Here is a 15,509-nt window from a genome sequence, read left to right on the forward strand (position 1 = left end):
TAAATGTATAAATGTAAAAGACAGATCTTTTCCTTTCTTTGAAACTTTCTGTGCAGAAAATTTGCATCTAGATATATTTGCATCTGGTTTTGCTCCTACTGTTTCTGCAGATTTCTGAATAAGTACATAGCTGCAACTTTCACATATTCTTTAGTCTTTAATGGGTACTTCGGTTCAAGAAAGGATTAAAACCTTGGTTAAAAACTGGCTGGATGGCAAGGTCCAAAGAGCGGTGGCAAATGGAGTTACATCCAGCTGGTGGAGAGACACAAGTGGTGTTTCCCAGGGCTCAGTTTTGGGGTCAGTTCTGTGTAACATCTGCACCGACAACCTGAATGAGGGGATTGAGCAGCTCCTCAATCAGTTTGCAGATGGTACCAAACTGGGTGGGGTTGTGGACCTGCTGGAGGGCAGGAAGGCTCTGCAGAGGAATCAGGACAGTCTGGATCCATGGGTCAAGGCCAGTGGTATGAGGTTCAATAAATAGAAGACCCAGGTCCTACACTTGGGTCCCAACAACCCCATGCAGTGCTACAGGCTTGGGGAAGAGCACTTGGAAATCTGCCTGTTGGAGGTGCTGGTTGACAGAAGCTGAACATGAGCCAGCAGTGTGCCCAGGTGGCCAAGAAGGCCAATGGCATCCTGGTCTGTATCAGCAATAGTGTGGCCAGCAGGACCAAGGCAGTGATTGTCCCCCTGTAGTCAGCACCGATGAGGCCACGCCTGAGATCGTGTGTTCAGTTTTGGGCCCCTCACTACAGGAAAGACACTGATGTGCTGGAGCATATCCAGAGAAAGGCAGCAGAGCTGGTGAAGGATCTGGAGCACAAGTCTTATGAGGAGCAACTGAAGGAGCTGGAGAAGAGGATTCTCAGGGTGGACCTTATTGTTCTCTACAACTACCTGAAAGGAGGTTGTAACCAGGTGGGTGTTGGTCTCTTCTCCCAAGTAACAAGTGACAGGACAAGAGGACATTGCCTCCAGTTGCACCAGGGGAGGTTTAGATTGGATATTAGGAAAAATTTCTTCACTGAAAGGGTGGTCAAGCATTGGAACGGGCTGCCCGCGGTAGTCGTTAAGTCACCAGCCCCAGAGGTGTTTAAAGACATGTAGATGTGGCACTTGGGGACATGGGTTAGTGGTGAAGTTGGCAGTGCTGGGTTAATGGTTGGACTCAATGATCTTAAAAACATATTCCAACCTAAACAACTCTATGATTCTATGATTATTAGGGGACCATTTTGTTCAAGGTAATTTATTTTGTAGTGTTTCATGTTGAGTCCACGAGACCAGATGTACCAAACCCATAAATTTTGGTTGTGTTTCATGTATATCGCTTCAGCTATACTTGACTAAAATGAGATCATTGAATACAGTTCAGAAATTTCTGCTTGTTCACCCAAACTACAGTTTAGTGAAAGTGATTTAAAAATATGCTGGTAGTGCCAGCAAAATCAGAGCATCTTCACTGCTCTGCATACTACTGAGCTTTTTCGCTTCTTTTTTTTTTCTTTTTTCTTTTTTTTTTTTTTGCTGTAATTTAAACTTTTGTCACTTTTCCACGTCAATCCTCTCTCAGTTGGGTATGATTTTATAGTTTACCAGGTTTCTATTGATGTCATACAGGACAGAGACTCTTCAAGAAAGTCAGCGTAACAATCCTTGCCTGGAATTTCATCAGATTTGTATGTCTCTTTGCACTTTGGCTTAAACAAGTAAAAATTCAACAAGTATTCTTTATCTTAACTAAATATGCCTGGTTTTAATAAAGAAAAACAAGAATGCTACTAATGCAATTACTAACTTTTTTTGTAGTTAATGCTCTTCCAGTGCCCTGTTGGTCTACATTGATAGGGAGATAATTGGTTTATGTGCTAAGAAAGCTGATTATGCTGCGCAGACAGAGCAGGAGGAGCGTCTGAAAGATGTAGAAAATATGTAGACCAGAAGGATCACCACGTGGGAAAATACCTATGACCTGTGCAAAATCTTCATTAGTGTAAAATCAGTTTAAAATTAGTTTAAAATCTTCATTAGTTTAAAATCTTGCATAATTCTTTGCCCACCATGCTTCATTACTTATAAATGCTACAGATGATGTGCACTGCTGTGTTATCTTCCAAAGAAAAGGGCATTGGAGGAATGAGATATGTATTAGAGGGGCTGAAGTCACTGGGTTTGAGCCTGGAACACAGCAGCCTGAAGCAACGACAGAGGGAGGGAAGATCATGGACTGTAGCCAGCAAAGGCTACAGGTAATGAAGAGAGGTCAGAGTTGTAACTAAACTAGTATTTGTGAGAGCCAGAGTCTCTCCTTTTCTTGAGCTTTGTTCCCTTACTTCCCTTACAGACAATTCGGAAAAGAGTAATTTTGTAAATGATTGCCTGAACAAGCAGGATCAGGAACTGCTATTCACAGTAAAGTTCTAGCAAAATACAGAAGGAAATCAGACACACCTCTGTGCCCTAATTGAAGTAAGGCTCCACAGGAAGGAATTCTTAAATCAGACCATACACTCCACAAAGAAGAGGTCTAATACATTTACATCTTAACTGTTGCACTTTTGTGACTAAGTTTAGTCTGTCAGTTCATATCTAGTTAACTATGAAAGAAAATCAAACACTGTTGCTTCAAAGGCAGAGTGAGTTTGATACTGCCTGATCTGTCAAGCCAGAATACCTGACATGCAAATTAGGATCCAAAACATTCACTCTTATGCTTAGCTAGGTGCAGGCAAGATCAAAGGGGCTCCCAAAACCTTTGAATTTATTGAAGGGAAATTGGGAAATTTGTCTAGAGCTTGTAGAAGGGCAGAGAGGGCCCCGAGTAGAGACATGGGCAAAACTGCAAATGACATAGTGATAAAAAAAATCCAGAAACCTTTTTCCTCACCCAAATGAAATTTCTTAATCAACATTCCATTAGTAAAATTGTGAAGAATCTTTGATTGACATCTTTGATATGGTGATGAGGTCTCTCACAATCCATCTTCAAAATTATTCAGAGTATAAAGGACTGGGATATGAGGGTCTTTGAATACCATAGGCCATAGGCTCTTTCTTTTGCTTGATACTAGGTGTCCTAGGGAATTGAATAATAAGTCTGAAAGTTGCCTAAAAGACTGTTTTTAAAAATTGATAGCCCATCAAGAGAAAGACCCAAGGAAGTAAGATAAATATTTTTGTGTTATAGAATATCCAAATTTTTAACCACCTCCTCAATTGTTACAGAGCTCAGAGTAGGTATCACAGAATCACAGAATACACCAAGTTGGAAGGGACCCACAAGGATCCATTTCCTCTAAACTAACAAGATTTTCAATCTTTAAATAAACCTTGTCTGGAACAAACCACTTGTATCATACTCTTGTATTTTGGATTTACAAGTAGAACAGTTTCAGGAGTGAAACGGCACTAAATTTCTAATAGAGTTAGACCTTAAAACATTAAATCTTAAATCCTTGGGTGCTAGTCCTTGGTGTCTTCTGCTTGGCATTGGACAAGAAAGCAGTAGACGAAAAGTGCTTTCTCTTCAGTATCTTAGGCTAAAGGGCCTAAATAAGGGTTTAACCAGCACTAACACAGAATATTATACTAAAAATACTTCCAAGAATGCATTGAAATTTGCTAGACTGCTTAGCTTTGTCTCTCCTAGCAGTGTCAAAAAGACCACCAGAACTGTTCAGCCTTGCGAACAGATGACTGAGAGGGGACCTCATCAGTGTCTGAAGGGAGGGTGCCAAGAGGATGGAGCCATGCTCTTCTCGGTGGTGCCAAGCAATAGAAGAGGCAATGGGCAGAACTTGGAACACAGGAAGATTCACCTGAGCTTGAGAAAGAACTTTTTTACTATGTGGGTACCAACCATTGCCTGGAATGTATTTTGTCTTTTTTGTCTTAGAACACCACTGTGAGGCAGAAGTACTTTTCTCCTCTCTTGCCAAAGGAAATCAAGAACAAACATCTATGGTGCGTTTCATGTGTTAGAAGTTCTAAGTTTTGATTTTAGCTCAGTCTTTCCAAATGCAAGTGTACACCAGGGCATGAAATCTAGAAGTGCAATTTGACGGTGTCTGCACTGTAAGAATCTTCACCTGAACAGTGTCTGAACTCCTACTATAACCAGTGAAGAGCTAATCAGGGCAGGCAGGGAGCTCAGGGAGGCTTTCAGTTGACCAGATGTGTTTCCCTATAGACACCTGTCTATATGCAGACATGTATGTAGACACCTACTGGGGGAGAAAGTAGAACTAGGCAACCTCAAGTGCAGTTGGTATCTCTGGTATCTGGTATCTCTGTATCCTGGCTGAGTCCGTCACAATATTCAGCAACAGCCCTTCTTGGTGTGTCCTGTGGCTAATGGAGAACAGACATGTCAGCCAATGGGTTCGTGACTAGTGTGGAAGTTGCAGTGGCCCTATACCACATGTGGCACAGACAGCTGGTGTCTGTAGGTAGCCAGAGCTCAAGCAGCCTCATCCTTTTAACAGGGTGGTCACGGACTAAGTACTAAGCGAGGCAGATAAAGGAACAAAACTCTGTCAGGAAATATTCTGGCTATTACCCCATCCTCTGTCCTATGGGATAATACAGATATAAACAGAGTGACTCAGACCGGATCCCACGGGAGTCAGGCCCTGAACTCCTTTGGGATATTGTCTCCACATGAATTATTACAGGTTATACAGGAAGTCTTTGCAGCAGAATATAAACAAACTGTGGCATCTCCAATCTTAGGCTAATGTTTTGATACCTAGATAATCCATGGTGAGGTGGCTCGTGAATATTTTTTATTTTTCTGAAGTACTCTAAAACACTTCTATGAGATCTAGAAATAAATCTGAACTGGCTGCTAACTCTTTACCTCTGTTTTAATTGAATCAGGAATTATTTTGAAATCTGCCATTTTATTAAGGACCACGGATGTCACAAATGAAGAGACAGAGCAGTGTTATATGCACCTTGTGCCTCTGAGTAAAGGTTCTAAATTTGCTCATTCTCGGAAAAAAAATGCAACATGTTCTATGCTGGTTGTAGCACATGTACACAGAAAGACTGCATGCCTCTGGCTTAGGCTGGAATGGGCATGGAAAGATGACTGTGAACGGAACATGTGAATTCAGTGCAGTCAAGGATGACATAGGTGGTTTGTGAAGTTTAGTTTGTATATATTACATAAGGCAGATGTAAAAAAGTTTTCATGTTCATCACCTTAGAATGTGCAGCAATGTGCAGATAGATCATGATTTTACATAATCTGTGTTCCCCAGTGTTGCACAGTACCTCAGGTGCCTTCCCCCTTCTATTGCCAAAGGTCTCCTGTTGGCCCTTCTGGACCCTGCTTTTCCCTACCAGCTGGGCACTCCCGCCCCCAAGCTGCCCCTTAGCCTCAGGCCTTTTCCCTTGGTGCCCCCACATGGTTGTTCTCATGCTGTTATTCCCATGGCCTCACCCTAGCAAACCAGCTGCTGTGGTGGTGGTGGGTTGTCCTGGGGAGTGACCAGCATTGGCCAAGACTGACCCTCTCACGCTACTGTCTCCCACCCCTCGGCTGTAGGGTCTGGCTGACCTGAGGAGACCCATGATGGACTGCACAAAGCCTTCCAACTGGTCAGCACACAGCGCTGCATGCACGCCCTAATCAACGCTGACATACACAGAAACAACAAACACAACAGGGCCTGGGGCAGGTCCTGAGGTTACCCCGGGCATCACTGCAGGGAAGGCAGGATGGTGGGCGGCACCAGCTGTCCAGGGCAGGATGCTCATCAGAGGATCTGCCATCCCTCCTTTTCTCAGCTGTCCACTAAGAGCTATTTTTCTCTCTCTCTTCCACTCTTCCCATCCCAAAAAGTAACATTCAGTATGAGAGGTACTGTAAGCCACCAGCTGTGAATAATTGCCCCTGACAATAACACTTTGTGTATGTGAACCTGTCTCAGCATCCTCTGGGCAACGAATTTAATCTTTGTCAGTTTCAGGGCTTTTTAGGTCAACTGTCTTGGATCAGAATACATGTAATGATATATTGATGGCCTAACTATTGAGAGTGAAAACTATTGCTTTTAAACCTCTTATAATGTCCTTTTTTTTGACTCCTGCACCTTTACATAAATGCATCCCTGCTCTCTCAATCAAGTCTAACGGATTTCTGATTTTGGTACAGGAGAAAAAATACCATCTTCACTAAGCACTAGGAACATGGAGTTCCCTGTCTTCAGTTATGGAAGAAAGGTATATATAGAATATGTAAAGAACTATTCTTTCCTGGGTTGCTTGCCTGACTGATATTAGAAGACCAAATCTATCATATTTGCATTCCTGGCATTGCCTCAGAAGAAGCTAAATGCCAAAGGGGTATAAAGCTGCAGGGTAAGTATAGGTTAAATCCATTTTCAAAGTAACTTCATCCTGTCAGCACTGATTTTTCTATTTACTTCAAAAGTCAATAGATATTTAGATCACTGGAGATTGGATTTAAAATCAGTTTCATGTGATAGAAGCTCTATAATATGCACAAGAGGGTATTGCCAAAGAGTCTTGGACCAAGGCATCTTGATTTTATCGTCTTTATAAATTGTGGATTTTTTTATAGGGAGAACATTTATATTGTTGCTATAGGCATGCGTAATCTGGGTTATTGTAAAGGCTGAGACCAACCATATTTCAGATGGATAAGATTATTTTCCTAATATTTGAAAAGTATTGTATTAAAAAATATGTAATAGAGTAGGAAATAATCACATCTATTGTTATGTAATGTGCAATTAGTCTTGTATCTAATATAAAATATATTTATTCATTAAAACTAGGTCAGTCCTGTACTATCAAACAAAAATGACATTCATGAGAGTGTTGGGGTTTTTGAGAACATATAGCATGATTATTTGAAATATTGTTTTTAAGAAGATAAAAATATTGAATTTCTCATCCATTAGACAATTTTTCTTCCATTGGATTTATTTTTTAAAACTGGCCATACTCATTGAAGACACTTGAAATCCAACACAATGACAAATGCAACAAAAATAATTAATAATTTTACTTTAATAAAGTAAAATTATTCAAGTTTTTTATTCTGTCCACTACAGCTGTATGCAGCTGCCTAGCATGAATAATATTCTATAGACATCTGTGGCAGTTAAAAAAATCTAGGCATTATGAAAGCTATATGTGAGAGTCTGGAAAAAAAGATATTACTGGCTGGAAACAACTCTGTGTGCGGGGAAGGGGGCAAACTGAGTTCTGCCAAGGTGGAATGGTGCTCTGCCCTCATAACCCCACCTCCTTGATAGCCTTTAGTGCAGCTGTCAGTCACTGGCACACCGAGAGCACTGCCCCACAGCCCACCCTCTGGAGCCCCTAACCCAGATCCCAAATGGCTATTAGCCATTGGCACCCCTGAAACCCCACAGGACATCTCTGGAGCCCCTGCCCCAGATCTCGAATGGCTGGCAGACCGGAAGCCCCACCTGGGCAGGGAGTGGCCACAGGAGTCCAGAGCAAATAAAAGCAGCAGCAAAAGGCCTCCAGATGGTCAAGGCCCCATTGTCCTTGGATTTGTGGTAGTTGGTTCTACACTGGATCTAAGGTAGGAACTATAATTCTCTCTTTCTCTTGCTCTCACTCTCTTCTTTTTTACTTCTTCTCATAATTCCCTTTTCTTGATATTTGGAAAACTTAAACCTGGATGGGTTGGAATTTGCTAAGTCAATGCTTTGTGAAGTTCTTTATGTTGATTGGATGTGTGCTTTAAACTTTTGCCAAGTTCCCTTATTTTCCAAAGTTTGCCGGTAAAGATGTGTTATTTTGACCCCCTGAAAAGCATCGTAGCATTTTTCCTGTGCGTGGCCTCAAGGTATAAAAGAGCCAAAGGCTCCCTTAATAAATCCATCAGACAGATTTTTGGAGCCTTACATCTTTTTTGGCATAAAACCCCTTCGATGAGCTCGCGAGGCGAGCCTGGCGTCTTACACTATGCCAAAATAGTGAAACTAATGGAGCCTGCTAATTCATTTTATATAGTGATGCAATGACAAGTGACAATTTGAGCATGCATTTTAACTGAGTACTCATTTTTACTTGTGATTCATATGAATAACCAATTATGTCTTTAAAGGAGACTACTATATAGAACAGACTTTCAAATATTTGCTCTGCTTTAACTGTATTTTAAGGAGAATTTTTTAATCTATTTTAATTTTGCTAAATGTCAATGTATTGCCTGACGTTTTAGCTGATATTTGCCATGTTAGCAATTTATATTTTCCTAATATAAATTTTGTTTTCCCGTGTATCATACAGATATATGTTCTATATCACTGAGCTGCATACAATCATACAGATTTATGATCTAGACATTTGTATGTCACACACATAAAAGCTCAAACTGCTTCAAGTTATTCCCTGATTTAAGGCATTCTACTTATGCTGCAAGTTAGCGCACCTTCATGACATCCCAGGGCAACTTTTATTTCTTTGCACCAAGAAACTCTTCCAATCTTGGTCAGCTTGAACAGTAACACAATCCAAGAAAATTACTGTAAATCCTTGTAACTCCTAGAGGTAAAACTGTACTACCCTGGAATGCTACTCTCTGTAATCAAGTCATAGAATCATAGAATCATTGAGGCTGGAAGACACTTAAGTTCATTGAATCCAACCATTAACCCAGCACAGCCAAGTTCTCCACTAAACCATGTCCCTAAGTGCCACATCTACACATTGTTTAAGTGATTGAAATCTTGATTTAAACTGGAATACAAGTTATGCTAGAATTATAATAGCATACCTCTTCTATACACATCGTATCACAGAAGCATCTCAACTGACCTTTGCAATGCCTTTGTATGAAGGTAATTAGGAAATCATAAATGTAATGTAGAGGAGGAATTAAATTAAGTCTTCAAGACATAGCTCTGCTTAAAATAATTTAACACATGCTACTAATGAAAGCCACCACTAATCTTGATATTAATTTTTTATTCACATAATATGGTTCTTTTTTCCCTTCTTACACATTTTCTCTGTTTAGTACATGAATAAATCCAATTAACATAATTTGAGCACTCAGATAGCACTTTGCAGGATCAAAAGCCCTTTGGAAGAAATGTAGATTTTCTATGGCAACAGGGCCAGAAGGGGTTCCCCCTCTTTGTTAGAACTTTTAAGCACAACAATTACCATAGTAACAGTTATGGCCATCCTCATTTCAGTTCAATAAATTCAGTGACATGCTTTCAATTTGCTGACATGGAACGGTAGGACTATAAAATAATCCTGTATATTGAATTTGTAGATTTTCCTCTTTGAAATATGGCTGCTTTGCTACTCGTCTGTTGACAATTAGATCCAATATAAATAACTGAATCTCAAGATATTATGAAGGACTAACTGGACAAGAATTGCATAAGTGACTAAATGCAGTTTTTCAAAGTCTAAATTAACTCCTCGAATTGATCTTTATTTTGCAAAACATTTTATCATTATAATATAGTTTTAGAGGAGAAATAGAATGTGTTTTACCTGTTTCCTGCTACACAGTGGAGAACGATGGGTAAAATTACCATATGCTGTATTTTTTTCCTTTGGTATCTTTTCCACACTGGGAATTTTTTAAAGGCATGCAGTTATGCAGATACCTATAGTGGATAGCTGGTACTTTTAAATGTGTTTCTAGGTAGGAAGGAGTAGAAAAGCAACAAGAAGGCATATAGCTCTTATAAAAGTGCAGGATCTCTGTGGGGCTCCACAGACTCCTGTGGAAACTGAGCTAGAACCTGCAGTACTGCTATTCCATCAGAAAAGGGTATAAAGTATTTTACCTGGGGAAACTCCTGCAGGGACTTACTCCCGTGACAGAAATTTTCCTTTAGTGGAAAAGAACAACATGGTCCTGTGGGGAATTTTCACCTTGTCTTACGAGACATCTGTGCTGAGCTGACAACTTGTTTCACCACATTTACAGTGATCTTAAATAAGGTCATTCAGAAAGTGTAATTGTGCCAATGTTAAGCTAAGTTAACCTTGATGCATTACAATATTAAAATATTCCAAATTTAAAAATTGTTAGTTTTCATTTTAGGACAGAAAACTAAAATTTCTGCCAGATTATCATGCAGAAAAACTATGTAATATGCATTACATTTTTCTCTAGATTCTAATAATAAAATACAGTTATTCTCACTGATAGCTTTTCTTCTGTGTATTTTTAGACTGAGGTAAGTATTTCTGAGTAATGTAACTGCCTTAGAATTGTGTGTCTGTGTGTGTGTGTGTGTGCGTGGGGCCAAGACAGAAAGGAATACTTATTTCAGAAGAGGAGGATTTAGTATGTTGTCTTCCAAAATATATAAAATAGATATATGTTCTTCCAAAATACTGCCATAATAGTCATAGGAAGATGTTCAAAATTAATTTAATGCAGAATCTTTCTTATTAGTTTCAGACTTGAAGCAGCTGGAGCAGGACATTTTCATTTTGTATGAGCAATTCTCATTCTAAATGAATGGAATTTGGATCAGTGTTTCCATATTAAGAGATGGTTCTGCCACAGCTCATCTTTTCCATCAATAATAGGTACCTGTCACCCCTGACAGTTAAGAAATCCTAACTGGTACTGACTGTTTTCAGATATATTTCAAAATGAGACTTAAGCAAATGTTCTTCTCTTGGCGGTTTGAGTACTTATTTGACTTTACTCAGTTTGCAGATGCAAATAGGCATGTCATAAATACACAAGCATTTTTACAGCATGCTTTATTAATTCTTTAAGTCAGAGATTGTTCATCATCTGTCAGAGGCAGATTTACTGGAATGGGCTAAAGGACTTTTAAGTCCTTTCTTCTCACAGCCTACCCCATTAGTACTGTCAGCCTTCATCACAACGATGAAAAAAAACCTTTACAACATTTCTCCCATAGCCACTTCATGACAGTTTAAAGCCTATCCAAAGCAATGCTTCAATTTACTCAAAACACTTTTAATTTTCAATTAAAGCCTAATGATAGTTCTCCCACTTTTGTCTTAGCTCTGACAAGACAAAAGCATGACTGTAGTTTACCAGCCAAGCAGTTTTTAGGAATCTCAGAAATACTATATCTATGTGATTGATATTGTGTGTCGCTGTTTTCGTAAAGCTGGGGTGATGGGGATGTCTTTCTGTCTGCTCCAAGTTTGTTTTCTAAAGAATTCCCAGCAAATACAAGCATATAATTCAGAATCAGTTTTGCAAGCATTCTCACTGTCCTTGGAGTAACTGTGGTGCTGTTCTACCAAAGCCTAATCAGTACTGTCAGAGAGCACCAAGGGCCAAGCTGCAGAAGACAAACACCTGTAAGGACAAGAATGGAAGTGGAGACTCCATGACACTTATATATCTTCAGTGGTACTCTTTACAGGAGGAGTAGGTCACAGCAGAATTCTAATCAAACAAAATGACCCATATCCTTCATTTGCATAAGGGATAAAACCTATGCCGAAGTACATGGAGTTGATTTAGGATCGAATGAAGATCGTGAAACAACATGAGGTAGAGTCTCAGTGCCATAAAAAGTTAAAATCAACTTGTGTGATATGTACCTAGAGTCTTTGTGGCAGCAGTTGTACGTTCCCAGGAAAATGGCCAAGGATTTTATAAAGATGGCTGTCAAATGTGTGAATGAGAAACTCTCCCTAAAAGTAAAGAAACTTCCTCATCTTGCGTTTGAGTCATCAAAACTGGTCCGTGACCTCTAATTAAAGGCCTTTTAATTCTTTGTTCATATTCTTGCCTACTTTTCCTATCAGTGAAACAAATCAAGTATATACAAATAATTAAAATAATAAAATAATACATATTCAGAAAACTGTATTCCGATTTTTACAGGGAGAATCTGACAAAAGAATGTCTTCCTGAGCTTTTATCTGTAATGGTATTTTTATAGGTCAACTTTTTTGCTTTTTCTCATGCATGCACACAACTACTGTTCAGAACATTAAATTTTCAGATCTTAAAATAACATTTCACCTATGTTATTCAGCACGACAGTCTGAAAATTCACATGAAAAGAAGTACATTTCTAGTGATGTTGGATGCTGAGACTTTTATGCTATGGGTTAGAATGCATGTCAAAAGACAGGTTTGGGAAAGAAAAAAGGCTGCTGTTGTGCTTTTTGGTTTCTGAGAAATTAAATTATTATTAATCAACCCACATTTTTATATACTGATGAACATAAAAGTTTAACACTGCCTCAACTGTAGAGATTAAGGAGAGAGACAATAAATCTTGTGATAGGGAAGGTGATGGTCTTAAAGGATATATTCTTCAACTACTTTGCAGATCTCAAGACTAACACAAGGACACAGTATTTTACAAAAGGGAATTAAAATGTTCCTCTCTTTCCTGCCTACGTCTCCAATTGGAAGCCAGGGATGTTTTTTAGCCAGTAAGTCTTTGCCCGCAGGGGAACATAAGATTATGAATCTCTTTTGTCATGAAAAGCCTAAACAAAAATACATGTTTGCTAAAATTTTTGAAAATAAAGGTAATGGATTATTGTAAATATTAATTTAAATTTGTTTTGTCCTGATCGCATCATGAACAGCAGATGTTGCAGCAGAAACATCCACACGGCAGATTGTCCGGATGTACAGCAGGCTCACTGAATGTAAAGGAAGTTTGCTGTCAGGAGTCCTCAACTGTGTCAGCAGTTTGGGATGTGACCCGTGCTTAGCCTGCGGGAAGGGGGAGTGTGGCTGCTGAAGGTCCCTGTGATAATGCCTGTGCTGTCCAGATGCAGACCACCTACACGTGTCTGTGAACTCCACTGAGGTGCGTGTGGCTGTTTCTCCATGCATGCAATGCATTCTCTGCCTTGCACAGTTCTCCTAGCACAGAGCTAAACCTGGCAGCATTGCTACAGATGCTTTTCTGGCCAGAATTCCTGGCATGAATTTTAAGGAAGGGTTTGCTTGCAATCACCTGATAGAAGAATATAGTAAATGATTACTTGCAGCAGAGAGCACAGTAATCCATTGTCAAACTGTAATGGGAAAAAAAAAGATGGTATTTGTGAAGAGAAACTAAGTATTACATTGTGATGGCTCTTTATTGTCAAATGTTTGAAAAATTAAAGCAAAGTACAAATGCTGTGGTTGATGGTGTTGCCTTTGACTGGTTTTGTTTTGTTTTGTTTTCAGTTAGCATTAAGCTATGTCTTTTAAGTATAGGAAATATCATTAAAATTTTGTTTAAAATTATGATAGATTTAATTTTGTGCATCACTGGTGAAAGTCTGGGTTTTTTCCATCCCATTAGGCAGTTTTTTGGTAAAGACTCCTGGTATGAAAATAATTGCTTCCGAATACATAATTTTTTAAAAGTGCTTGGCAAACCAGACATCACAGAGAGCTACAGAATGAGTACATACTGGGGCTGTGGGATGGTCTGGGCTGTATCGGAAGCATGTGCCCACTCTGGAGCTCTGAGTTCAGATACCACTGAATGTGGGCACATTATGGAAAGACAGAGAAATAGTTTCTGTTCTGTCTGTTCTACTTCTTTCCTGAGAGCTTCTCTTTCCATGATAAGAGGAGGTAAAGAGCCTAAAAGTGCCTTTAAAATTTCATGGGCTGAAGGTGGAGAAGGTGTCTGAGGTGTCTGTATTCCTTTGTGAAATGTGTGTCACTAGACAAAAGAGAGGAAGCAACCAAAAACCAAATGAGTTCTGAAGTTCTGCACAACCTTTGTTTCCACTCTGGTACAGGCCAGACAGATCCTATTTCATTTATTATTAAAACTCCTACTGAACTTTTGGAAATTAATACCAGGGAAGAACGTATTTTGTGTGGAAAAGTGCTGTAGAATACCAGTGAGGACAACGTGACTGCGAATGACAGTGGGAGTGTTTTTATTTCATCTAAGTTTGAAATAGGAGAACTGGATAGACTGCTGAAAGCAACTCTAGCAATGCAATATCCAGTATCGGGAGAACAAAATCCTTTTGTTTCCTGACCTCGGCCTCATCAAACAAACTAAGAGAAAAGTGTTATTGAGCCAGAGGAATCTGTTTACTGGAATGAACACCAAAGCTCTACGATGGCATCTTACAGCACAGAAGACATTGGAACAGAACAGACCTATTCTGGAAAAAAAAAAGCAGCAACCACGCACAGATGGCAACAAAGTCAATGGAAAATGAACTTGCACGACCTACAAAGTAAACTGTCAATAATTTTGATTGCTTTGTTTAGCTGACAGCTGTGCCTAAAATGGATCTCAGTTATACTGACATTAGATGTTTTAAGGACTCTTTAACTGACATGCACATTTAATTCTATGTGAAATGTTCAAGTTAAATATGCTTGTGTCTTCAAAAATGTATGATCTGGTTGAGTTGAATAATGGTGAAAAATATCTATCCAAAATGAATGTTAATTTTTTATATTGTAGAGTTAATGAAGCTGTTTCTTAGTGCATTCCCGTAATGATCTCTGGAAGCTCCTGATCATCTTGCTGTAATATCAAAAGACTTTCTTTAGTATTTATGTTTTGTGTTCTGTACCAAACATGCTTTGGTATATGAATATTCTTTTACTCTATATCTTGATATGCATTTGCTTGCATATGTTACTAATCATCTAAGCTATGTACTTTGCCTCCTGAATGGATGATATACTTCCAAAATAGGAAAAATATAGTGTATCATAAATAATGCATTTTTATGTTAGATATTTGTATTAATTTCTTTATTTGTCTTAAACTTTATGATTTTTCTAGAATTTATGAACATTTTTAATAGATATTAGTGTAACAGCAGCCAACTGAATTCTCCACTTTTTATTCAAAATCACTTCTATTATTAGTAAAAATATGAATATATTAAGTATGATCCTACCAATTATATTCCAATATATTATTGAAATTTTTCCACAAGTGTATTCATGTTTTTAAGAAGTATGTACAAAAAGATATAAGACGGAAAGAAATATTTGTATAATAGCCCAAAAGTTATAAAATGCAGTTGTGGTTTCTATCTTTAGTGAAAAAACAGAAGCTATAAATTACAAGATAGAACTTGTAAATCTGAACTTGAATCTGAAAACAATGATATACTTTGACTTTTCATAGACCCATTTCATCCAGTGGGTGAACTACACACTCCAAAAAATTACTAACTTCAACAAAACATGCAATAAATCATACGACCCTTCCTCACACCTGCAGAAAAGGGTTGGGTAAGCAGCTGAATCTTGCGGAGTGTCCCAAAGGTCATCGTCTCAACCTCAGGCTCTCGTGCAGCACAGCAGTGAAAGCAGGTGTCCTGCACACCTCCTCTTGTTCTCCCTAGTGTGACACTGTGCCTTTTTGATTCGACATAGTTCCTTTGGCATGCTTCACAGCATCGTGGCCTCTCATGCACTTGTCGATTTTATTTATCTAGGAAAAAAAAAATAAAATCAATTATCTGTAGCTCCTCTGCAGCTCTCTAAAGGACTAGGACAAGATGCGCTGATAGACTCAACAGAT

The 15,509-nt window shown here is 38.9% G+C and overlaps 1 protein-coding gene across 1 annotated transcript in view; it reads left to right on the forward strand.

Moving 5' to 3' along the window:
* Positions 1-14,709, forward strand: part of LOC120323918 (atherin-like) — a 28,023-nt gene extending 13,314 nt beyond the window's left edge. Inside the window, exons 3-5 of the mRNA XM_039384803.1 lie at positions 762-924; positions 12,321-12,426; positions 12,586-14,709. Coding sequence (XP_039240737.1) covers positions 762-924; positions 12,321-12,426; positions 12,586-12,743 — 427 coding nt within the window. The 3' untranslated portion in view covers positions 12,744-14,709. The remainder of the gene's footprint in view (positions 1-761; positions 925-12,320; positions 12,427-12,585) is intronic.
* The last annotated feature ends 800 nt before the right edge of the window (positions 14,710-15,509 follow it).

This window comes from Pipra filicauda, unplaced genomic scaffold (assembly GCF_003945595.2).
Source record: "Pipra filicauda isolate LSUMZ 115617 unplaced genomic scaffold, ASM394559v2 scaffold115_size4368891_pilon, whole genome shotgun sequence".
In the NCBI taxonomy this organism is placed as follows: Eukaryota; Metazoa; Chordata; class Aves; order Passeriformes; family Pipridae; genus Pipra; species Pipra filicauda.